Consider the following 26,187-nt stretch of genomic DNA (forward strand, 5'->3'; position numbering starts at 1 on the left):
GCACGTGCAAACACACACACACACACACACACACACACAAACATATATGTAATTTTTTTTTTTTCCGAGACAGGGTTTCTCTGTGTTAGCCTTGACTGTCCTGGACTCACTTTGTAGACCAGGCTGGCCTTGAACTCAGTGATCAGCCTGCCTCTGCCTCCCGAGTGCTGGGATTAAAGGCGTGCGCCACCACACCCGGCTTTATATATGTAATTTTTAAAAGGGAAATCCTTTGAGAATAAAGGCAGGATCTGAGATTCCAAGGCAAGCAACAGCTCCCCAGGTCTCTGATGCTGACCAAACTCCTTGAACTTAGTTAAACAGGGGCTGACAGCAGAGGCTAATGTTACTCAAACTCAGGAACATTGAAAGAATAAATAGCTGCCTCTGTTGCTTTCATCTTATGCAGTCCTGGTACCACCTAACACCATCCCACAGGAGGGAGGGTATCCTCAGTTTTTCAAACCAACAGCCTGGACAGAGCACATGGGTTAAAGAGTGTGACCCCCTGCCCTGGACAACGAGCCTAGACTTTCCTTCAGGAACAGAGAATGGATGTGTAGAGATGAGATGTGTGGGCCTTGTTGGCTGCCTCCAGGAGGAAGGGTCCCAAGCATGGATGGTGATGGGACAGAGACAGACAATAAGGACCAGGAAAGTTCGTGATGAAGGCTAAACTTTGTACAAAACTGTCTCCCTCACTTTGGCTAGCTTTGATCCAGAAGCCTGGTCTGGACTTCAGGCTGCCCAGGAACTCAGGGAAAGAACTGAGAATACACACAGCACACTGGATGGCTTTAGGGAGACAGTTGGACCAAGGCAGTGGGAGTGGGTGGGGGAGGGGTCAGTGAATTCTTGTAATGCGCCTGAGCAGTAAAGAACTGTAATCTCTGGGAAAGTACTATGGGGAAATGAAGCACCACAAGCCATACATGTCCCTTCCCGCGCCAGCAGGGCCAAAGGGGCGGTCCCTCTGTGCACACAGTTCCAGAGGGAATTCTGCACCCGGGCTGGAGGCTGCGCTCAGCTCTGTAAGGGGGAGGCGGGGCACGTGACCCAGCGCGGGCTGGAGCAACCGCCTGCTGAGTGCAAAACCTTTTGCGCTCGCACGGGTCCCACGACTATAAAGAGGGCAGCCGGCCCGCTAGGCATCACCCAGACCTACAGCGGCCTGACTGCCTGCCAGCACCTTACTCTACAGCTCCAGCGTCACCAGACCTCGGAATGGACCCCAACTGCTCCTGCTCCGCCGGTAAGAAGCCTGGTCTTTAAAAAGCCCACTCGAGACTGCAAAGTTGTGGAGGATGTTTGGCGGGAATGAGAGCCTTTGATCAGAAATTCAGTCTACTTTTCTTTTTTTTGTTTTTCAAGATAGGGTTTCTCTGTCCTGGATTCGCTTTGTAGACCAGGCCGGCCTTGAATTCATAGGGATCTGCCTGCCTCCACCTCCGGAGGGCTCAGATTAAAAGCGTGTGCCGCCACACCGGACCGGTCTACCTCTTTCTAGGGGTCTCTCTTGCAATCTCCTTCATTTACTATGAAATATTAATTAGTATCGCCCAAAAGGCCCCTTTGTCGCCGTTCGAAGTCATGTTTAGGTTCACGAATGTCTGGTTCCATTCCTAATGAAACAGGTAGTGGGGACACCTTTGCTGAGTCCCGGGCAATATTGAGTTTTTCTATGAATTTCCTGAACTAGGAGAGAGGTGAGGGACCTTTGTGTCTTGGGAATCAAAGACTCAAGCCATACCCTACCCTGTGAGAAGAGAAGTGAGGCTACCTACCTGGAGTTCTGCTCAGGAGTTAGTGAACTGGGCTGGGCTCATGGTGTTGGCCACTGCTGCAACCCTGCATTTCTTACTGCCTGCTGTCTTCTTTCTCCCCCACAGGCAGCTCCTGCAGCTGCTCCAGCTCCTGTGCCTGCAAGAACTGCAAGTGCACCTCCTGCAAGAAGAGTGAGTGGGGATCCCTGGGGTGGTGGCTGAGGCTGGACAGGGAGCACCTCCAGAGCTGCCTCTGAGAAAGGCCCTTTGCTCTCTGGGGCCATTCCGCCCTTTCTCCCATCCTGTAATGTTGCGCTGCAGCTCCCAGGGCCATGGTACTGTCTCAGGGCAGAGAGAATTCAAAGCCAGATGCTTCTCTGAGGGGGGCAAGAAGCTCAGCCAGGCCTGGGTGACAGGTAGAGGAAGCCTGCTCTGACCTCTTGCTCTCCCTTCCTTTCCAGGCTGCTGCTCCTGCTGCCCTGTGGGCTGCTCCAAGTGTGCCCAGGGCTGTGTCTGCAAGGGCTCTTCAGACAAGTGCACCTGCTGTGCCTGATGTGAGGACACTGCTGCTCCCACTTGTAAATAGTAGTGCTGGACCACGCCAGAGTTTTTCATACTTCGCCACCCTTTTCCCTAAACCCCGTTTTCTATTAGGTATGTGAATAATAAAAGCCAGTTTGGTTCTAACTCTGGTTTTGGTTGTGTGTGATTTAAAAAAAAGAAACTAGGGTGACAATTTGACTTGATAGTACAGTGATTTGGTTCTGGACTCAACTAGTGCCTTTACCTCCCCCTCTCTGGCCCCCAAGGAGGGGGAGTGTGTTCGGGAAAAGCCAAGTTACCTCATGCTCTCCCTCATCTGGAAGACAGCAGCCATGTGCCATGTCAGGTCAGTGTGTGGTAGAGGGGGCAGATGCCTACTGCCCCATCCTCACAGCACAATACATCCCAGTCCTTTATTTACCTTCTCTGTCTATTCCAATTTTCAGTTCATTGGATTGTTGGGTATATGGAGGGGGTATGCAGATTACTACCGTGCTTACTTGCCTGCTAGGCAGGAACTGAGCTGTGTAGTCCAGCCCTGTGTAGGTGGAGAGATGTGTTTGGGGACTTTGTTGGCTGTTTGGGCTCCAGAGCTCACCAAATGGCTTAGGTTGGCCTAGAACTGACTCTGCAGCCCAGACTGGCCTTGAATTCTTTTTTGTTTTGTTTTGTTTTGTTTTTTGTTTTTTGAGACAGGGTTTCTCTGTGTAGCCTTGGCCATCCTGGACTCACTTTGTAGACCAGGCTGGCCTTGAACTCACAGCGATCCGCCTGCCTCTGCCTCCCGAGTGCTGGGATTAAAGGCGTGGGCCACCACGCCCGGCTGGCCTTGAATTCTTGATTCTCCTGTCTCAGCTTCCCAGGGAGCTGGGATGACAGGACCAAGTTTGCCACCAGTCCATTTTAAAGCGATCCAGAGTCAGGTGTGGTTCACGCCAGTAATCACAGCCTTTGAGAAGCAGCAGTAGGAGGATCAGGAATCCCAGGTCAGTCTAGGTACTAAGTTTAAGGGCAGCCTGGGCTACATGTGACCTTATCTCAGAAGAAAGGTGGTCAAGATGGGAACACACAGCTCCCAGATGTTGGATCCTCAGAGCCTCTCAGTAGTTTGTTTTTTCTTTGGATGTGTGCATGTGGGCACACCATGTGTTTGTGGTGAACTCGGAGGCCGGAGATCCTCATTGGGAATCTATCACTGTGCGTTTTACTTTCTGAGACATGTTCTTTTGGTAAACTTATAACTTGCTTCATTTCTGTTTGCATAAACGGCCATCAAAACCTGGGGATCCAACACTCTCCCCCAGTCTCAGCTCAACGTTGGCTCACCACTCAAGTGAGCCTAGGACTTGAGCAGCAACACGCATAGGCACTAACCCCTACATTGTTTAATTTCTTTGTAGTCCAGGGTGGCCTGGACCTCGCAAGGATCCTCCTTCCTCGGCCTCCCTAGTACTGAGATTAAAGGCCTGTGCCACCAGGCTAGGCTTAAAATAGCAGGATTTCTCTTTCTTAAAAATAGTATTTTTTTGAGTCAGGCATGGTGGCACAAGCCTTTAATCCCAGCACTTGGGAGGCAGAGGCAGGTGGATCTCTGTGAGTTCCAGGCCTACAAAGCAAGTCCAGGACAGCCAAGGCTACACAGAGAAACCCTGTCTCCAAATACACAAACACTGTGTTGGCCAGTGGTGGCACCGGTCTTTAATCCCAGCATTCAGGAATCAGAGGCAGGAGAATTTCTATGAGTTCCAAACCAACCTGGTCAAGAAATCGAGTTGAGGGACAACCAGGACTGTTACACAGAGAAACCCTGTCTCAAAAACAAACAAAAAACAAACAAAACAAAAAACCCAAACAGCTATAAACCAGTCAAACAACAACAAATACCTCTTAAAACAATAACAACAAAGGAAATAATGTAGTTACTTGGCCAAGAAATGTGTAGAGTTCAACTCCACTATGGTCTTGTGCTTAATCTCAGGAGTAGAGGGGCAGCTAGACTGAACCCCACCCTCTGACCCTTTCTGCTTGGTAAACACCTGGTCGCCCTCAGGCAGGAGGCCCTAGTACATATCCTCCCAGAATAGACAGCTCTCCTGCTCTAGAATTCCACCCCCTGCAGAGACCCCTATCACTTTTCCATGTTCACCCTTGCAGCCCTACACCCATTCTGGAGAATAAACCTGATTATCACAAGGCTTGTGTCTTTCTGGTCTCTAGTCTCTGGCTAGGTGCTGGTTGACACCTCAGTGTGTTCGAACCCTACACTCATCTTGGGCAAGTGACTTCAAGATGGCGCCTCCGTTTCTACTATTTTACTGTGAAAATCCTAAACAGTCCTCACTGCATTGTAAGGAAATATGAGAGCCCTAACATAAAGCCCCGCAGCACGCGGTGCAGGGTGGGGGCTTCCCCAACAGCGACTAAATCTGGGCTGGGACTAGTTTTCGGAACCTTTTCACATTTTCAACGTAGTTTTCCTGTAAGCAGGGTCTCCAAGCCCCGCTTTCACCACAGGTGAGGCGCTGGTTTTGTGCCCGCTGGGGTAAACTGAGCAGGTGGTAGGGAGCTGGTTGCTCTGCACCCGAAAACTGAGAAGCCTGGGCGGGGTAAAGACCTGGTGTTGCAGGCTTCTGGCAACTAGCCCGCCAACGGAGCGGAGCGCAGACCCTTTGCACTCAGCCCGGTATGCTCAGCCCGCGTGCTGTGAGGAAAGGGGTGTGACCCAGCTCCTGGGCTTGCCCTGGCTGTATCCCAGGTGCAGGAAGGGGGAAGCTTGCAGACTGATGATCAGACCTAAGCTTAGGGGCGTGTGCAGAGGATATGCCTAGTGAAAGAAGAAGGGCTTGTGCAGGGAGAAGGGACACGCGGGTGGTGTCCCACCAGGACGGAGCTTCTGCACTGCTCCCAATTCCTACCTTCTTTTAAAGGAAGCTCAGTACAAACTTCACTCCATCCAGCCTCCTCCTAGCACTCAAAACTACCAGTTTCTTGACGGTTGTCAGTTTCTGCCTCTGCTAAGCCATGGACCTCAACTAGTCCTGTGCTTCTACGTAAGAGGGCTGCTGCTGGCCCTCAGCAACCCGAGTTTCACTGAGAGACAGACGGGCTGTTGTGCAGCCCTTCTTCGGTCACTTTTAGTTTAATACTGGCTGTCCCTTCCTAAAGAGATCTGGATAAATACACACACAGCCCCTTTAACTAGTCTTTGAGAAAATGGCTCATCCAAAGAGGGTCAAGGATTTGCACTCCTGTGTTCATGTTCGCGGGGGGGCGGGGGGGGCGGGAGAGGGGTGGGGGTTGGGCGGGCGGCTGAGATGCCAATATTGACTGCCTAGACTGCCTACTTTTCTCCAGATGGTCCCTGCTCCTGTGCTGGCTCCTGCAAATGCAAAGAGTACAAATGCACCTCCTGCAAGAAAAGTGAGTTGGAGCTTCTCTGCTTTTCTTTCCACCTTCGCTCCCCTTGTGTCCCTAGCCCACCCCACCTTCCCGGGAGCATCCAGGTGGGGTGCCTTTGACTGGGTTTCTCTCTCATGGTCAACTCTTCTCCCACAGGCTGCTGCTCCTGCTGCCCTGTGGGCTGTGCCAAGTGCTCCCAGGGCTGCATCTGCAAAGAGGCTGCTGACAAGTGCATCTGCTGTGCCTGAAGTCCAGGTGTCCCCACAACTGCCTGTAAATAGAACACTGTGTACAAACCTAGTCTTTTTGTTACATCCCTGACCCGGTCTCCACACTTTTCTATATAGCATGTAACTGACAATAAAAGTGTCAACTTCATTAACTCAGCGTGTCTGTGTGCATTGGAATAAGGCATTGGAATTGGCTGGCAGAGGCTTTGACATGGAGCTGCTAAGGCTTGACTTGGGCTAGTCTGGTTACCTCTGGGCTTTTATCATCTGGGAAGTAGTGAGCAGGAGGATAAGAGGACACACCAGTCAAAGAAATGTGGCAATCCTGCTGTGCCTGTGTACACTAGGGATTAGACCTGGGGCTTTCTGTTTTTTTGTTTGTTTGTTTGTTTTTCGAGACAGGGTTTCTCTGTGTAACCTTGGCCATCATGGACTCGGTTTGTAGACCAGGCTGGCTCGAACTCACAGCGATCAGCCTCCCTCTGCCTCCTGAGTGCTGGGATTAAAGGCGTGCGCCACCACGCCCGGCTTGACCTGGGGCTTTCTGAATACTAAACCAGGTGCCCTAATGAGCCACACTCCTACCCCTAAACACCTAAAGATTCTGGTTTCTCTGCCCCAACTCATTTGGATTTTTAGGCTTTAAAATGATTTAAGTGGGTAGCTGGAGAGATGGCTCAGAAATTAAGAGCCTCTGATTGCTCCTCCAAAGGTCTGAGTTCAATTTCCAGCATCCACATTGTGAGTGGCTCATAACCATCTATAATGAGATCTGGTGTCTTCTTTTGGCCTGCAGGGACACATGCAGGCAGAACATTGTATACATAATAGATAAATGTTTAAAAATGACTTTAGTGAACCAGGCATGGTAGTGCACACCTTTAATCTCAGCACTGAGAAGGAAGAGAAAGGGAAATCTCTGTGAGTTGGAGGTCATCCTGGTCTACAAAGTAAGTCCAGGACAGACAAGGCTCAGGAGAATAAAATGTACTTTTACAGCAGTCAGCCTCATGGGCTAGATGTTGAGACCCTGCATACACACAAGTGCTCCTTAATATTAACTATTACCTTTTTATAATTACATGCAGCAGATGGGAATTTTAAAATACATTTGCAAGCCGGGCGTGGTGGCGCACGCCTTTAATCCCAGCACTCGGGAGGCAGAGGCAGGCGGATCGCTGTGAGTTCAAGGCCAGCCTGGTCTACAAAGTGAGTCCAGGATGGCCAAGCCTACACAGAGAAACCCTGCCTCGAAAAACCAAAAAATAAATAAATAAATAAATAAAAATAAAATACATTTGCAAATGATAGATGACAGACTTGGTATGTTTAGCAGTGTATCTGTATCCTGCTTATATACTATATATAAGCACACACACACACACACACACACACACACACACACACACACACACACATATGTAATTTTTTTTTTTTTCCGAGACAGGGTTTCTCTGTGTTAGCCTTGACTGTCCTGGACTCACTTTGTAGACCAGGCTGGCCTTGAACTCAGTGATCAGCCTGCCTCTGCCTCCCGAGTGCTGGGATTAAAGGCGTGCGCCACCACACCCGGCTTTATATATGTAATTTTTAAAAGGGAAATCCTTTGAGAATAAAGGCAGGATCTGAGATTCCAAGGCAAGCAACAGCTCCCCAGGTCTCTGATGCTGACCAAACTCCTTGAACTTAGTTAAACAGGGGCTGACAGCAGAGGCTAATGTTACTCAAACTCAGGAACATTGAAAGAATAAATAGCTGCCTCTGTTGCTTTCATCTTATGCAGTCCTGGTACCACCTAACACCATCCCACAGGAGGGAGGGTATCCTCAGTTTTTCAAACCAACAGCCTGGACAGAGCACATGGGTTAAAGAGTGTGACCCCCTGCCCTGGACAACGAGCCTAGACTTTCCTTCAGGAACAGAGAATGGATGTGTAGAGATGAGATGTGTGGGCCTTGTTGGCTGCCTCCAGGAGGAAGGGTCCCAAGCATGGATGGTGATGGGACAGAGACAGACAATAAGGACCAGGAAAGTTCGTGATGAAGGCTAAACTTTGTACAAAACTGTCTCCCTCACTTTGGCTAGCTTTGATCCAGAAGCCTGGTCTGGACTTCAGGCTGCCCAGGAACTCAGGGAAAGAACTGAGAATACACACAGCACACTGGATGGCTTTAGGGAGACAGTTGGACCAAGGCAGTGGGAGTGGGTGGGGGAGGGGTCAGTGAATTCTTGTAATGCGCCTGAGCAGTAAAGAACTGTAATCTCTGGGAAAGTACTATGGGGAAATGAAGCACCACAAGCCATACATGTCCCTTCCCGCGCCAGCAAGGCCAAAGGGGCGGTCCCTCTGTGCACACAGTTCCAGAGGGAATTCTGCACCCGGGCTGGAGGCTGCGCTCAGCTCTGTAAGGGGGAGGCGGGGCACGTGACCCAGCGCGGGCTGGAGCAACCGCCTGCTGAGTGCAAAACCTTTTGCGCTCGGACGGGTCCCACGACTATAAAGAGGGCAGCCGGCCCGCTAGGCATCACCCAGACCTACAGCGGCCTGACTGCCTGCCAGCACCTTGCTCTACAGCTCCAGCGTCACCAGACCTCGGAATGGACCCCAACTGCTCCTGCTCCGCCGGTAAGAAGCCTGGTCTTTAAAAAGCCCACTCTAGACTGCAAAGTTGTGGAGGATGTTTGGCGGGAATGAGAGCCTTTGATCAGAAATTCAGTCTACTTTTCTTTTTTTGTTTTTCAAGATAGGGTTTCTCTGTCCTGGATTCGCTTTGTAGACCAGGCCGGCCTTGAATTCATAGGGATCTGCCTGCCTCCACCTCCGGAGGGCTCAGATTAAAAGCGTGTGCCGCCACACCGGACCGGTCTACCTCTTTCTAGGGGTCTCTCTTGCAATCTCCTTCATTTACTATGAAATATTAATTAGTATTGCCCAAAAGGCCCCTTTGTCGCCGTTCGAAGTCATATTTAGGTTCACGAATGTCTGGTTCCATTCCTAATGAAACAGGTAGTGGGGACACCTTTGCTGAGTCCCGGGCAATATTGAGTTTTTCTATGAATTTCCTGAACTAGGAGAGAGGTGAGGGACCTTTGTGTTTTGAAAGTCAAAGACTCAAGCCATACCCTACCCTGTGAGAAGAGAAGTGAGGCTACCTACCTGGAGTTCTGCTCAGGAGTTAGTGAACTGGGCTGGGCTCATGGTGTTTTCCACTGCTGTAACCCTGCATTTCTTACTGCCTGCTGTCTTCTTTCTCCCCCACAGGCAGCTCCTGCAGCTGCTCCAGCTCCTGTGCCTGCAAGAACTGCAAGTGCACCTCCTGCAAGAAGAGTGAGTGGGGATCCCTGGGATGGTGGCTGAGGCTGGGCAGGGAGCACCTCCAGAGCTGCCTCTGAGAAAGGCCCTTTGCTCTCTGGGGCCATTCCACCCTTTCTCCCATCCTGTAATGTTGCGCTACAGCTCCCAGGGCCATGGTACTGTCTCAGGGCAGCGAGAATTCAAAGCCAGATGCTTCTCTGAGGGGGGCAAGAAGCTCAGCCAGGCCTGGGTGACAGGTAGAGGAAGCCTGCTCTGACCTCTTGCTCTCCCTTCCTTTCCAGGCTGCTGCTCCTGCTGCCCTGTGGGCTGCTCCAAGTGTGCCCAGGGCTGTGTCTGCAAGGGCTCTTCAGACAAGTGCACCTGCTGTGCCTGATGTGAGGACACTGCTGCTCCCACTTGTAAATAGTAGTGCTGGACCACGCCAGAGTTTTTCATACAGCGCCACCCTTTTCCCTAAACCCCGTTTTCTACTAAGTATGTGAATAATAAAAGCCAGTTTGGTTCTAACTCTGGTTTTGGTTGTGTGTGATTTAAAAAAAAAGAAACTAGGGTGACAATTTGACTTGATAGTACAGTGATTTGGTTCTGGACTCAACTAGTGCCTTTATCTTCCTTTCTGGCCCTCAAGAAAGGCGAGTGTCTTGATAAAGCCAAGTTACCTCATGCTCTCCCTCATCTGGAAGACAGCAGCCATGTGGCAGGTCAGGTCTGTGTGTGGTAGAGGAGCTCAGAGAGATGGCCCTGAACAACATTAGGTCACTCCCTGGGAGGGCCCCACTGCTGTGACTTAGGTGGAAGTTCCTTGCAAAGTCAGCATGAGTTTACTCTTTCAAATTCCAGCCGGGTGACCAGGGATTCTAGAAGTTGCCCAAGATTATCCTCTTCTGACTCTAAATTAAGTGCTTTGTGTGAAAACTGTCCAGTGAACTGGGGGAGAGCTCACACAGGCTATGGAGAGCCTAGGATAGCTATGGAGGACAGAAACAAAGTCCTGTGTCTGTCCTTTCTGGGAGCTAGGGAAATGGAGCCAGAAATGGAAGTAGAGACAAAACCATGCAATGTCATAGAAGCAAATGTGACCCTAGCACACATTTCCCTCGCTGTCACTTCGATCTCAGAGAATCGGTAAGGAGACTTTCGGGGAGACCAAGTGATATCCATAGTGCAGGGCTGAGGGTCGGAGACAGCAGCGACTAGGTTCCTGGAACTCTAAGGCGGCGGAGTGGGTGGGATGGGGGGGTAGGTGGTGGGGGTGGGGCGGACGGAGACCGGTAAACTTCCTAGAACTGGCAAAAAGAAGCTGAGTGACTGCAAGCAGTTTAGAGCTGAGCGCAAAACCCCGCCTCCTCCGGTGCCGCCCTGTGATGAGCGCACCCTCTGTCAGAAGAGACTGTGCCCAGAGGGAAGCTTGCGCTCAGCTCAGCCACACCCCAAAGTATGACTTCAGGGACCAGTGAACTGGTGCTAGGAAAAGGGCGGGGCCATCGCAAGGAGCCCAGTGCAAACTTGAAAACTGCAGTCTTCTATCCTAATAGACCACCCAGCGGGCGCTCAACCTCTTTAGATTGTTGAGGGAGTCTAAGAGGGGGTCCTCGGAGTATATTCCTGCAGCCCAGTCAGCTGCAGGCCAGCTAGCAGTCGTGAGTGCAAGGTCTGGGCAGGACCTTTACACAGGGAGTGAGCAAAGCAGGTTGAAGTGAGCAGGCAGGTTCTTTGGCTTCCATGCGCTTCCCAGATGTCTAGTTGATTTATTTATTTAGTTAGTTCTTTTGAGACAGAGGTTCTTTCTGTAGCTTTGGCTATCCTAGACTCACTTTGTAGACCAGGCTGGCCTCGAATTCATAGCGATCCACTGGGATTAAAGGCGTGCACCACCACACCTTGCCCTAGGGGGCCTTTTGATGGCTGGACTTCTATATTTTGATAGCTGGACCTTGGTAATCAGCCTCAGGAGGAGGAACTGCCCAAATAAGGGAATAGACCTTGGGGGCTAGCTTTAGGAATGTAGTCTAATGATTTTTATTTGTTTTGTTTTTCAAGACAGAGTTTCTCTGTGTAACCTTGGCTTTCCTGGACTTTGTTTTGTTTTTGTTTGTTTGTTTTTCGAGACAGGGTTTCTCTGTGTAGCCTTGGCTGTCCTGGACTCACTTTGGAGACCAGGCTGGCCTCGAACTCACAGCAATCCGCTTGCCTCTGCCTCCTGAGCGCTGGGATTAAAGGTGTGTGCCACCACTGCCCGGCTTTCCTGGACTTTGTAAACCAGACTGGCCTCAAACTTACAGCAAGCGATCCTCCTGACTCTGCTGGGATACAGGCATGAGCCACCATGCTGGGCAATCTTAACAAGGCAGAGGGAATATGTCGGAAAGGGCAAGGCCTGCCAGAGCCAATCTAGCAACAGTTGGTCAGCGTCATTTCTGGATAGAGGGGGCTCCTTACTAGTTTGTGCTCTCTCTGTCTCTCACCTTCCCTTCCTCTATGAGCGGCTTCACTACACTTTGCTGCTCACCAAGTTTCCATTGCTATTTCCTTCTCTCAAGCTTCTCATTTCAAGGGAGAAAAGTATAGTGTGGGCTCTGGTCTGCCCTGCCCATCACCATCTCTCTGTCCCCACCATGGCTGGAGCACTTCCCTTTCTTTTCTATGGGAAAACATCTGAGAGTGGCTGCACTTCCCAGCAGCAGGGTGGAGTGGTCCAATGGCACATGCTTCTGTGTGTTTCACCCGGGACAGGAGGAGCAAGGCTCTGACATACACAGCTACGCTGGCCTCGGGGAGCCTCCCCTGGCTCCTGTCCCTGGCTCCAGCTCGCTGCCTCTTTCTCCTCCCCCACAGGTGGCTCCTGCACCTTCTCAGGCTCCTGTAGCTGCAAAGATGTCAAGTGACCCTCCATCAGGAAGAGTGAGTGAGGCCTGCTCTAGAGATCTGGGGCTGGGGCTGAGTGTGTAACTCTGGGGACACTGGCTGTCCTTTAACCCCTGAAGGCCATTCTGTTCTGACTCCAGGATTTCTGCACTGTAGTTATGTCCCTATCAAGACCACGCAGCCTGTCTCTACTGGGATTCGAACCCTAAAGTTCACATCTGGGCTCTCAAGACAGACAGAGGCCAGGTCTTTATTAAAAAGCCTCCTCGTAGGAGCATGGAGCCGCTGGCATTCCATATCAGTACTTGGGAGGCAGAGAGAGGCAGGGCATCGTGAGTTCAAGGCTAAAGTAGGCTGTCAGACCCTGCTCATAAATAAATAAGCAACTAGCAAACGCTTCTTTAGGGTGAGGCCTAGAGGGGTAAGCATTGCCTCACTTCTGTTCTCTTCTTTCTCAGCTTCCAAGTGTGCCCAGGGCTGTGTCTGCAGAGGGACATCTGGGGCCCAGGGCTGTGTCTGCAGAGGGACATCTGGGGCCCAGGGCTGTGCCTGCTGAGGGACATCTGACAAGAGCACCTGCTGTGGCTGCTGTGAGAACTGTGCTGCTCCCATCTGTAAAGAGAACAAGGAGCCGGGGGAGGTGGTGCACGCGTTTAATCCCAGCACTCTGGGAGGCAGAGGCAGGTGGATCTTTGTGAGTTCAAGGCCAGCCTGGGCTACAAGTGAGTCTAGGACAGCCAAGGCTACACAGAGAAACCCTGTCTCAAAAAAAACCAAGGGAAAAAGAAAAAGAGCCATGTGTACTGTGTTTAGAAAAATGTCTTCCGAAGCAGCGTGCCATGGCACACAGAAGCTGCAAACTTCCCCAGGGTGAGGGCTGCACACTGAGCAGTGCTAGTGCAGACATCCCTACAAGGAGACAGCAGTGTCCAAGGAGCTTGAAGGGCACTACGTACATAATCAGGGAGGGCTCAAGGTCATGACTAGGCTCTTTATCCGTGGGAGTAACTCTGTGAGTCAGGATGAATTTGCCTCTCCCATTCTAGCCCTTGGCGGTTAAGTCAGAGTGTTTCAAGATTTGGAGGCAATTGCCCTACATTGTCTTGTGGGGAGCCATGAATGTGTGTGGTCCGTGGCTCCAGAGGAGCACTGCTTGTCAAGGTCTCTTGGAATCTGGTGAGCCTGGAAGCTTGGGGAGCCCCAGGAAATTTCCATATAAATTAGTACCTACACCTGTGTCCATCTGTCCATCCACCCTTGTCTACAGCCAGAACATGGAACGGAACTCCATACCTGCCTGTTGTGGTGCAAAAGAGAAAAAGGGCCAAATGTGAGGCATGGCTAGTCATGGGAGAGACAGACAATACAGGGGACATGAAGGGTACCCCAAAGATCAATCCCTCAAAGCTCATCATAGCCCAGGAATTAGGGAGCATGTACTCCAAGCCAGGGTAAGGTGACATACATCATAGCATAATGGGGGGTGGGGGGGGGGGGTGGAAAACAGGATTGGTTTCCTGGAATGCTGGTGTGGGTGAGCTCCTGCAAACTTATTATTTTATTTTATTTACTTATTCTGGTTTTTCCAGACAGGGTTTCTCTCTGTAGCCCTGGCCGTCCTGTATTTGCTAGCCTTGAGCTCACAGAGATTCCCCCTGCTTCTGTGTCCCACTCGCTTGGATTAAGCAAGCAAACAGTTGAACCGGGTAAAGGCAGCACAGAAGGAGGGGCTCCACCACGTGCAGAGGTTCTGCGCTCAGCTCTTGTGGTGCTTTCCACACTACCCAGGGCCAGGTGAGGATGACTCAGCCCCAGAGGACACAAGTGCTGAGTGCAGCGGGACGCTTTGATACTTGGAAAGCCAGCAGCCCTGTGCCCGGCTCTAACCTGCCCTCTGGCGGTCACCTGCTCCTCCGTTTGGATCTCCTTGTTCACAAGGTCTGGAAATAGATGAGCCACTGGGAGGTAACCCCTGGAATAGGCCTTAGGAATCCCCATTCCCAGGCCAACACTGAATGTACCTGGGCGTGAGGAGGTTGGTCTTGGGTTATGAGCTCAGTGAACTCCGTTTGTCCACTGATTTCTTTCTAGCCGAGTTCCTGAGAGCAAGCATGTCCACCTCGAATGTTCCTTCCTGTCACACTTCAGACTTGACACTTAAGCCACCACCCACCCTACCCCCATCTGTCAGCTGGTTGGGAGCAGCTACCTGGTCCCAGGGCTCCATGCAGGTCTGAGAGAATCTCAGTGCAGGGGGAAGGCAAAGAAAGTGTCCTTTTGAGTTGAGGGCCTCAGGTCCTGACCCCAATTTCTGTCATGATAGGCTGACTCCAGCATCTGGCATTTTATTTGTGTGGTAACCCTAAAGGGTGCTTCCTCTTCTCAGATGAGGAGACATAAAGATGGGCCTCTCTCCCTTCTCTTTGAGTCAGGCAGGGGCTCTCAGAGATGCTACCAGAGATGCCCTGAGAAGTTAAAGACTGCGATCTGTATCTCTTTTGTTTCCAACTCTTTTCTATCTTTTTCCTCACGGGAGGTTCCTGCAGTTGCACAGTGGCAGGTGCCCCTCCTGCAGGAAGATGAGCGGGACTGGATAAGGGCGGAAGTATCAGGCAGGCGCCAGGCGGCGGTGCACTTCCTGTTTCCCATCTTCTTTCCTCAGCAATTGATTGAGGGGGTCAGATCAGGGAGAACTGCAGAATGATTGATTCTTTATCCTTAGAACTGGGACGCTGAGGCCCACAGAGCATACTAGGCAGCTCGGACCTGATGCTGGGAGCCTGTCGTAAATATACGGTCTGACAGCCATTTGTCCCTGCCTTCGCAGCTGCTGACATCAGTTTCTCAGCTGTGCACTCATGTGGGGCTCATCAGCTCTTTTCTAGGACTGCCCCGCCCCGCCACCACCACCACATACACACCCCAGCTGTCTGAGGATGCCGCATGTGATATGGAGCAGTGCTCTCCCACTGTAGAGGAATTTTAATTCAGAACATCGCTGCTCTGGCAAGAGATCACATCCGAAGACTTCCTAGGTCTGTGTGATCCAGCTGGAATACAGAGAGACCACTAATCCCAGGAGACAGAGGTAAGCTGACAGAGACCTCAGAGATCAAGGCCAATTGGAATAGAGCAAGTTTCAGGTAAAGAAGGCTTAGGTCCAGACATGGTGGTACAGGCCTTTGATCCCAGCACCCAGGAGACAGAGGCTGGCAGATCTCAGCAGTTCTAGTCAGTGCTGTTCAGGCAGTTCAGTTTAGAGTGAGTTGACAGGCAGTTCATTTCATATGATTCAGAGGCAGGTTTACCAGGAGAGTTTTACAGAGACAGGTTGAAGAGAGAACAAACCAGGCACAGGTGAAGACAGAAGGAGGGAAAAGATTAGAACATATTGCCAAAGTCAGTATGAGGCCAAGCAGAGTGATTCAGTCAGAGGCCAAGCAAGAAGCCAGATTGAATCAGCCATCTTGGAGAGGAGTTTAAGCCAGAACAGATGAATTGAACCAGCCCGCCAGAGTTCAGAAAGAGCTAGAAAGGGCAATCTTTTTTTTTTCTTTTCTTTTTAAAGATTTATTATTTATTATTTATACAATATTCTGCCCTCAGGCTGGAAGAGGACACTAGATCTCATTATAGATGGTTGTGAGCCATCATGTGGTTGCTGGGAATGGAACTCAGGACCTCTGGAAGAGCAAACTGTGCTCTTAACCTCTGAGCCATCTCTCCAGTCCCCTAGAAAGGGCAATCTTATTCAGCAGTAAATCTCAGAGGCTGAAAACATTCCAGGCCTAGATTAGATTGTAAGGAGGCCAGAAGGTTCCAGGACTCGGCCTAGGTGAGCAGACAGAGGCAATAAGCCTCCAAGACGACATTTAAAGCAGGGAAATAAGCCGGGCGTTGGTGGCGCATGCCTTTAATCCCAGCACTCGGGAGGCAGAGGCAGGAGGATCGCTGTGAGTTCGAGGCCAGCCTGGTCTACAAAGTGAGTCCAGGATGGCCAAGGCTACACAGAGAAACCCTGTCTCGAAAAACCAAAAAAAAAAAAAAAAGCAGGGAAATAAAAGTTACTTTTAGGAGCTGGAGAGATGGCTCAGTGGTTAAAAGCACTGCCTGCTCTTCCAAAGGACTTGGTTCAATTCCCAGCACCCACATGGCAGCTCACAACTGTCTGTAACTCCAAGATCTGACACCCCTACACCAATGCCCATAAATTAAAATTAAATAAAATATTTTTTTTTTAAAAGTTACTTTTACACTCAACAGTCAAGTGATGGTTACTACTATGTGCAGATCTGTGTCACAGAATATATACAATAATACACAATAGACACTTATGGTGCACTAACTGTTTACATAGTTTTAAGTCTGAGGTTCTTAGTGGGGAGAGGAGCAAGGAGCTTACAGAATAACAAAGAGAGAGAGAATTATAGAACAGGAAATCTTGCTAAAATAAATAAATAGAAAAGGAGAAAGAGGAGGAGATGAGGGGAGGAAGAATAAGAAGCAGACGTGAGTGGGACATAATGGCACACACCTGTAGCCCAAGTATTTTGGAGGCTGAGGCAGGGGGATTACACCTACCTTGAGGAATTTGTGGGTTGCTGAGCAAGACCAAGGCAAAACCAGAAACCAGACTGTAAACAGAGAGTGGCTAGCCTGAAGGAAGAGCCCCTTGCACAGACACTTGAGAGCTGCATTCCCTAGGGGGCACAGCTGAGCAAAGAGACAGCTTGAGTTATAGAAACAGAAGACCAGTCTGTGTCCAGGTTTAAGGGGGAGGAGTTTGTGTGCCTCTGAGGGAGGGAGGGATGGACACACCTCACTCCCCCCATAGCTCCCATTCTGGGTGCTCAGTTGCACCACTGCAGAGAAAGTTCTGAAGGCAGCATCCCACCCCGCAGCCCTGCCACTATTCTGATTTCTTAGAGCTAAGATACATGTGGAGTCAGCCTTCTTGGGACAGCAGGCAGCACCAGGTTGGTCCCATGAATCTGGGACACCTGCATTCATTTTAATTAATTAATGGGTTAAATGAATTAATTATTCACAGTGCTGGGACCATGCCCGTGGCCTCGGTAGGGAAGTGTTCTACCAGTGAGCAGCCACACGGGTAGTTCAGGAAACTGTTTTCAATGAGTGCTTAAGGTTACAACCCACGGCAATGCTGATATCACCTCTCTCATTTAATACCATTGCCACTGACCGCCTGCTTCCCTGAGCACCGTATGCTCTCCATTGAATTATCCTTTCCTCCCCCAAGATTCCACCCAGTCTAAGGAAATCCAGCTGCCTCGAATGGGGAGAAGATAGACCTGGCCACCTGCAGATTCTCCACTGGGACCTGGGGCCTTGCCTACCCCAGAGAGTCCCCCTGGGAGTTGCTTGCTATGCTAGCCAGAGTCTTGGCAGGAGGTCAGAGAAGAATTGGCAAAAGCTTAATAAAGAGATTGTTTACAAAGAGGTGAGAAGGTTCAAGAGGCTCCGGGAAGGTCCCCAGGTCTACAGCTTTGGGGAGCAGTTGCCAGGCAGGCCTGACTTCAGAGAGCCACAGCCTGGGAGGATATCTCAACACTAGCTGTGACTGTCTGCTTGTCACCCGACCTGACAAGATGGAGCCAGGGGACTCTATTCTAAAAGTGTTCCCCTCCTCACATCTCTTTGCTCACAGATGTAGAGAGTGCATAGATCTCAAGCTAACTTAAGGATGAACTCAGCCACACCAATTTCTCCAGCCATCCACGGCCAGCCGGGTGTTCATTCTGAAAATACTGTCAAAGGATATTCATTGCAGGCGCGTGGCCCAGCTATGGGCCCCAAGACCACAGTGTGGATCCTACATCACAACTTTAAGCTAGTTCCTTGGTCCCTGCCCCCTCTCTCTGAGTGGTCTGTCGGTCCCTGCCTTTTCTTCTCCCAGCAAACAAGTCTTGGCATCATTGTATTGTCCACAACCAGAGTCTGGGCTGACATGCCTGTGGGGAGAGGAAGTTTGTGGAGTGGGGGCTTCCCCCATGGCACTGCAGAACTCCCCACCGATTCTGAGTTATGCCAGCTTTATCCCCAGGGCCCCAGGCTCAGGCAGAAGGGACACAGAGACTGTGTATTGCCTGCACTTCTTGTCTGCACCAGTGAAACATACTCCTGGGGGAAACTGTTTCTGGGCTACTGTTTCTTCCCATCGTGGCCACCACTCTCCGGCCTGAGAGAACTCTCCCCTGGCAGAAAGTCAAGTCTGTCAGTCCTTAGTGGCTCTTTAGAAACATATAGGCCACGTGGGCCTGGACCTGGTACAGATGGAAAAATCAGCACTTAATCCCCAGAGCAAGCTCTCTAGGGGTCAAAAGGCCAAAGAGGGCATATGCACAGTGCCCCCCATCAGCCCCTGCTGCATATCTGATACCCATTACTGTACATCCATCCCAGAGCAGGCCCTGCCTGTCCCAAAGGAGGAGGCAGAATAAGAAAACACCTGGAAATAGAGTCTTTTTGTTTGTTTTGGGGTTTTGGGTTTGCTGTTTTTGTTTTGTTTTGTTTTAATCTGAGACAGGGTTTCTCTGTGTTGCCTTGGCTGTCCTGGACTCAGGACAGAGAACCGCCTGCCTCTGCTGGGATTAAAGGCGCGCACCACCGCACCAGGCTGGAAATGGAGCTTTATCTGTTCACTTTCCCTGCACTAGGGAGCCATGGAAGGTTAAGGAGAGAAGCAATGATGTGTTCATTCCTGGCTATGTGCCCTGTGGTGGCTCTGTGATGGGGACTGATTAATGATGATACGTACGATGCTCCTGTCCCTCCTGCAGCCTTGAGTCCATGGCTTGAGAGGTGATATCAAATACACAGTTCCGAGCAAGTGCTGGGGGCATATGCCTGTAATCCCAGCGTGGAGGAGGCAAAGGCAGGGGATTCCCGCAAGTTCGAGGTCAGGCTGATCCTCATAGTGAGGGCCAGGCTGTCTAGGGCTAGGTAGTGAGACCTTCTTTCAAACAAACAAACAAACAAACAAACAAAACCAAATAACAAAAACAAACACGGAAGCCGGGCGTGGTGGCGCACGCCTTTAATCCCAGCACTCGGGAGGCAGAGGCAGGCGGATCACTGTGAGTTCAAGGCCAGCCTGGTCTACAAAGCGAGTCCATGATGGCCAAGGCTACACAGAGAAACCCTGTCTCGAAAAACCAAAAAAAAAAAAAAAAAAAAAAAAAAACACGGAAAGCGTCCATTGGTCTCTATATCACCCCATGTCCTCACCAAGTCCTCAGGGCTTCATGGAGTCTTTGGGTCTATAGCTTCTCTGTTTGTCACGGTTGGAGTTTGTGACAGTTTGAATATGAGCAAAATGGCGTCTCACGGTGTTTCAGTTAGCATTTTCCCCATCACCAATTATCTCTGCCACCTCTTCCTGGGCTTCTTGCCACATGGGTGTTCTTCTCTGGATACACCGGCCTATCTATAACTTTACCTCATTGGTTATTTTTTTCATGTTTTAAGAACATTTTTATATTATTATTATTTTATATGTATGGATGTTTTAGCTGCATGTATGTCTGTGTACAATCTATATGCCTGGTGCCAGAGGAGGCCAGAAAGGGGCATCCCCTGTGACTGTAGTCACAGTTGTAAGCTGCCATGTGGGTGCTGGGAATCTAAGCCAGGTCCTCTGGGAGAGCAGCAAGTCCTCTTTAACTACCAAACCATATCTACAGCTTGTTTGTTGTTTCCTACATTTGCTTTGTTTTATTTTGTTTTAAGTCAGGTTCTCACGTAACCCACGCTGGCCTTAAACTTAATACGTAACTACGGATAACCCTGAACTTCTAATCCCCTCCTGATTCCACAGACTGAGAGTATAGACATCTATAGGTTCCAGAGGCAGGCCACAGAGTCAGAGGCAGCCCCTGCTCCCACTGTTTGGGGACCCACATGCTGACCAAGTGCACATCTGCTACATATATATAGAGGGTCTAGAACCAGCCTACGAATGCTCTTTGGTTGGTGGTTTAGTCTCTGTGTGCCCCCATGGGCCCAGGTTAGTTGACTCTTTAAGTCTTTTGGTGGTGTCTTTGGCCCCTCTTGCTCTCTCAATCCTTCCTCCCACTCTTCCACAAGTCTCCTGAGCTCGGCCTATTGTTTGGCTGTGGGTCTCTGCATCTGTTTCTATCAGCCGCTGGATGAAGCCTCTCGGAAGACAATTATGCTAGGCTCCCATCTGCAAGCATAGCAGAGTATCGTTAACAGTGTCAGGGGTTGGCTCTCTCCCATGGGGTGGGTCTCAAGTTGGGCTAGCCATTGATTTGCCATTCCCTCAATCTCTGCTCCATCTTAATCCCTACACCTCTTGTAGGCAAGACAAAATTTGGGTCGAAGGTTCTATCGGTGGATTGGTGTCCTCCTCCCTCCACTGGAACTCTCACCAGCAGTGGAGGAGTGTTCCCCTTGCTCCACATCCTCGCCAGCACGTGCTGTCACTTGAGTTTTTGATCTTAGCCATTCTGACGGGTATAAGATGGGATCTCAGAGTCGTTTTGATTTGCATACTCCCAATGACTAAGGATGGTGAACATTTCTTTAAGTCTTTCTTAGCCATTAGAGATTCCTCAGTTGAGAATTCTGTTTAGCTCCATACCCCATTTTAAAATTGAGTTATTTGATTTGTTGGCATTTAATTTCTTGAGTTCTTTATGTATTTTGGATATTAGCCCTCTGTCGGGTATAGGGTTGGTGAAGATCTTTCCTCAGTCTGTTGTCTGATGTTTTGTCCTATTGACAGTGTCCTTTGCCTTACAGAAGCTTCTCTGGCTATTGTTATTTGCTTATGTGCCTCTATGGGAAAACGTGTTTCGTGCTGTCCCCTGTGGCTTGCCCTAGTGATTGTACACTTTACTCATGTGACTCCTCTTAACCCTCAGGGTATAAATTGTCTGATGCGCTGAATAAAGTTGGCTATTGCATGGGACTTTACTCTGCCTCATTTACAGGTTTTGTTCTCCCAGGTCCCACCACCTCTAGAGCAGTGACAATCTCCCTAGATTTTTGCTTGTTTGGTTGTTTAGTTGGTTTTTTGAGACAGAGTTTCTCTGTGTAACAGCTGTGGCTGTCCTGGAACTTCCTCTGTAGTCCAGGCTGGCCTCGAACTCATGGAGATTAGCCTGCCTCTGCCTCCCAAGTGCTGATTAAAGGCATGTGCCACCACTGCCCGACTTTTTTTTTTTAAAGATTGTTTATTTATTATGTATACAGTGCTCTGGCTGCATGTATACCTGCAGGCCAGAAGAGGGCATCCGATCACATTATAGGTGGTTGTGAGCCACCATGTGGTTGTTGGGATTTGAACTCAGGACCTCTGGAAGAGCAGTCAGTGTTTTAACCTCTGAGCCATGTCTCTAGCTCATTGTTTTTGTTTTGTACCACATGTCATTATTTTTTGTTTGAGGTAATTTTTTAATGGTATGTTTGTGGAGTTTTTTTCAATACAGGAATTGTATACACCTTCCCCCCATTCCTCTTGAGACAGGTCTTATTTACTGTTTCAAACATGCATACACATGTATGTATACATACACACATATGTACACACACATACACATATACATGCACACATACACACACGTGCCCGCACACACGCGCCCGCACACACACACTCAATCTTTTATCCATCTGGAATGGAGTGACGGGTTCCACTGTCATCTTCTTGGTGAGCAAGCAGATGTATTGATGGAATGTTCCGTCCTTTCCCTGACTGACTGGAATGTTCTGTCCTTTCCCTATGACTGACTGGAATGTTCCGTCCTTTCCCTATGACTGACCTGTCCCTTCTGCCATTTACCAAAGTTCTATAGATGTGGATGTTTGCTGCCCTGGAACTTGCTATGTATCCCAGCTGCCTTTAAACCCACGATCTTTCTGTCTTGGCCTCTCCAGCAGTGGAATTACAGGTGAGCATCAGCTAAGGCCTTTTGATTCTTTGTGTGTGTGTGTGTGTGTGTGTGTGTGTGTGTGTGTGTGTGTGTGTTGGGGGATGAAACCATTGAGCCATGTCCCAGCCCCACGTGAATCTATTTCTAGGCTCACTCTCTTAAAGTTTCATGGAGTCCTGGTGTCTAACACACTGATAAGTGCCCCCTTCCCTAAGCCTGCTATGCTTCAAAATCTTGTGGCTGTTAGTGGCATCTGCTCTCCTATAGAAGGTTTAGAGGGGCTGGAGAGATGGCTCAATGGTTAAGAGCAGTGGCTACTGTTCCAAAGGACCCAGGTTCAATTCCCAGCACCCACATAGTGCCTCACAACTGTCTGTAACTCTGGGCTGGAGAGATGGCTCAGAGGTTAAGAGCACTGACTGTTCTTCCACAGGTCCTGAGTTCAATTCCCAGCAACCACATGGTGACTCACAACCATCTATAATGTAATCTAATGCTGTATACTTATACTGTGTACTGTATACTTAATAAATAAATAAATCTTTAAAAAAAAAAAAAGGTTTAGAACTATGTAATTAAAAAAAAAAAAAAAACCATTAAAAAGTCTAGGACAGCCAAGAGACAAGACAAGACAAGACAAGACAAGAGAAATCCTGTCTCAGAAAACAAGCAAACAAACAAAAAACCCAAAAAACAAACAAACAAAAAAAACATTAAAAAATACCAGACTCACTGTTGCCTTAAAGAAAAGCAAACACAAAAGACACATAGAACATTAAATTTCCCTACTGTGTATGATACCTATGTGTGTACATATATAAACTAATACATGTTTAGAGCTTGTAAGAGGACCACTTGGGTGCAGGCATATTAAGACCCTGTGTTAAGAAGAGGAAAAGAGGATGGAGAGACGGCTCAGGATTTAAGTGCACTGACTGCTCTTCCAGAGGACCTAGGTTTGACTCCCATCACCCAGAGTAGCTCATAGCCATTTGTAAATTGAGCTCCTGGGAACCCTATGCCTTCTTCTGGCCTCCTTAGGCAAAACACTCACATACATTAAGAAAAAAAAAGGAAGAATAAAAAATATCAGTAGAAGAGTGCTATTAAATGCTTATCAAATTGCTCAAGGAAAGGGATAAATTAATAAATATGAATGCATAACTTTTAATGAAATATACTTCAAATACAATGTTTAAAAACAAAGTATGCAATATTAATTGCTGTACAGTCCTCGTGGCCAATTGCTTTTCCCTAAAAGCTACCAGCCACCCTCACTGCCTGTCTTGTCTGTAGCTAACCAATGGTTTGCAGCTGTTGAATATAGCTCCTGTGTGAATCTTGCTTCTTCTTCTTTTTTTTTTTTTCTTTTTTGGTTTTTTGAGACAGGGTCTCTCTGTGTAGCCTTGGCCATCCTGGACTCACTTTGTAGACCAGGCTGTCCTCGAACTCACAGCGATCCACCTGCCTCTGCCTCCCGAGTGCTGGGATTAAAGGCATGCGTCACCACTCCGACTTGGCTTCACTTGTTATTTTATACAACCCAGGGCCACCTGCCCAGGATGGCACTGCCACAATGGGCTGGACCCTCTCGAATCAACCATTAATCAAGAAAATGCCCCACAGGCCAATCTAATGGAGGCATTTTTTCTTTCTTTCTTTCTTTCTTTCTTTCTTTCTTTGTTGTTGTCATTCAAAAGTTTTTTTATTAATTTATTCAGATTACTTCTCAATTGTTATCCCATCACTTGTCTCCTCCCGTTCCTCCCTCCCTCCCTCTTACACCCTATTCCCCTCCCCTAGGTCTGTGACAGAAGGGGACCTCCTCCCCCACCGTATGTTCACAGCCTATCAAGTCTTATCTTGGTAGCCTGCTTATCCTTTCTCTGAGTGCTACCAGGCCTCCCCACCAGAGTTCATGTCAGAGTCAGTTCCGCTGTCCACACAACTGTGGAGAATGCCCTGTCCATTGGGTAGATCTGCGTAGGGATTCAATGTTTACTGTATGTATTGTCCTTGATTGGTGCAGTAGTTTGAGCAGAACTCCCTGGGTCCAGATGCACCCATCATGATGTTCTTCTTGTAGGTTTCTAGGACCCTCTGGATCCTTCTATTTCCCCATTCTCCCATACGTCTCTCACTTAGAGTCCCAATAGGAAGTCCTAGCATCTATCCCAATCTCCTGGTAAGTGAAGACTTTCATGGGACATCCCTTTTGGGCTAAGTGTCCAATTATAAGTGAGTACATACCATGTGAGTCTTTCTGGGTCTGGGTTAACTCACTCAGTATGATCATTTCTAGTTCCATCCATTTGTCCACAAATTTCAGGATGTCCTTGTTTTTAATAGCTGAGGCATTTTCTTAACTAAGATTCCCTCTTCCTTTCCAGGTGTAGTGGTGCGCAGGCAGGTGGATCTGCATGAGCTCAAGGCCAGCCTGCTCTACATCGTTAGTTCTAGACCAGCCATCCTTACATAGTGGAGCTCTGTCTCCTCTTCCCAGATATGACTAGGTATGTGAGAGACCAAAACAGAAACAATATACCTTGCAAATTAATGGGAGGCCTGTTGGGGGATAGTTTGATGTATTTGGATGCTAATTACTGCTTGCTGTCTGACCAACGTTTTGCTTAATAAAAAGCCATCCCAAACCAGGCGTGGTGGCGCACGCCTTTAATCCCAGCACTCGGGAGGCAGAGGCAGGCGGATTGCTCTGAGTTTGAGGTCAGCCTGGTCTACAAAGCAAGTCCAGGACAGCCAAGGCTACAGAGAGGGACTGACAGAGAGATCCTGTTTTGAAAAACAAAAACAACAACAAAAACAAAAAACAAAACAAAAAAAGCTCCTATGTCTTAGATTAGATTTGATGTAAACTACAACATTTGTTTTCAACCTACACTAAACTTGCCACCCCATTCACATGATGTACGTCCTTAACCTTGTTCCTTCCCTCCCATCATATCTTTCTTCTTTTTTTTTTTTTCCCATCATATCTTTCTAACAATGTATGACAGCAGGCACTCGCGCCCCGATGAACACTTTCTCTCAAGAGGCCAGCACGGGCTGCTCTCCCAAATCCAGACTTACGGTGAGACAGCTGGCTGGCAAACCCCTGATGTACCCCAGAACACAGCTTTCTTTAATTGGACAGTCCTTGTTTAGTTTATCCACTTAAGGTTATTCCTCCAGTACTGGGGGCAAAACCCGGGTCTCATGGACAGTAGACAAATGGTCCATCACACAGTTCTTGCAAGTACTGCCAAATCCCCCTTTACCAATGTGATGCTAATGGACATAGTTGGGGATATATATATATATATATATATATTCCTCTCAAACAGTACTGCAGACTAAACCAACAGACAGGTGTGGTGGGGCACACCTGTAATTTCAGCATTTGGGAGGTGGGGCAAGAGCATCAGAAGTTCAAGGTGACCTTTGGCTGCATAACAAGCTTGAGGTCGGCCTGGAATGCATGAGATTCTTGTCTCAAAAGAAATTTTCAGCCGGGCGTGGTGGCGCACGCCTTTGATCCCAGCACTCGGGAGGCAGAGGCAGGTGGATCGCTGTTGAGTTCGAGGCCAGCCTGGTCTACAAAGTGAGTCCAGGATGGCCAAGGCTACACAGAGAAACCCTGTCTCAAAAAACCAAAATAAAATAAAATAAAATAAAATAAAAAAATTTTTTTCAGCTGCATAGTTGAGCTACGGTTATTCTTCAGGACAGCACAGATCTGTGCATCTTGAATTTTGTAGGGGGATTGCCTTTACCTGACGGGCATTTGCTGCCACCTGGTGGTTCATTCTTTTCATTGCAAGCTTGGGAAGTCAACGAGCTAACCAAGCAGCCGCCTAAGAAGTCTCCAGACTTGCTTTCCTTTCATGCTGTGCTGAGGCTCCCAAACTTAGACAGAACGACAGGTGTACATGCTGGGGAAAGACTTTGGAGTTGTGGGCTGCTATAAGTATCAGCTGCCCATTTCCCCAGGGCCCCAGGCATCCATCTTTTCTTCCTCCGGAGGTCGAAACAGGTTTTTTTTTTTTGGTCGAAACAGTTTTAATCCCTGATTGTGAGGATGTTTTTGAGAACTTCCTTGACCACTTAAACAGGATGTGACACATTTAGGATGCTTTAAACTGGTGATAGTTTATATTAAA

General features: G+C 48.9%; 3 protein-coding genes across 3 annotated transcripts in view; all 3 read left to right on the plus strand.

Annotated features, from left to right (window-relative positions):
- The window catches only part of LOC127209474 (metallothionein-2), a 36,238-nt gene extending 30,166 nt beyond the window's left edge, over positions 1-6,072 (plus strand). Inside the window, exon 4 of the mRNA XM_051169125.1 lies at positions 5,961-6,072. The gene's annotated coding sequence lies outside the window, so the exon portion shown is untranslated. The remainder of the gene's footprint in view (positions 1-5,960) is intronic.
- Positions 1,126-2,399, plus strand: LOC127209476 (metallothionein-1-like). The gene is made up of 3 exons (XM_051169127.1): positions 1,126-1,252; positions 1,890-1,955; positions 2,225-2,399. The coding sequence occupies exons 1-3, from the start codon at positions 1,225-1,227 to the stop codon at positions 2,314-2,316; spliced, it is 186 nt and encodes a 61-aa protein (XP_051025084.1). The 5' UTR covers positions 1,126-1,224; the 3' UTR covers positions 2,317-2,399.
- A 2,417-nt stretch (positions 6,073-8,489) lies between the features above and the next one.
- LOC127209472 (metallothionein-1-like) lies at positions 8,490-9,758 on the plus strand. The gene is made up of 3 exons (XM_051169120.1): positions 8,490-8,561; positions 9,198-9,263; positions 9,533-9,758. Exons 1-3 carry the CDS (start codon positions 8,534-8,536, stop codon positions 9,622-9,624), a joined length of 186 nt encoding a protein of 61 aa, XP_051025077.1. The 5' UTR covers positions 8,490-8,533; the 3' UTR covers positions 9,625-9,758.
- The last annotated feature ends 16,429 nt before the right edge of the window (positions 9,759-26,187 follow it).

Source organism: Acomys russatus, chromosome 26, assembly GCF_903995435.1.
Source record: "Acomys russatus chromosome 26, mAcoRus1.1, whole genome shotgun sequence".
Classification (NCBI taxonomy): Eukaryota; Metazoa; Chordata; class Mammalia; order Rodentia; family Muridae; genus Acomys; species Acomys russatus.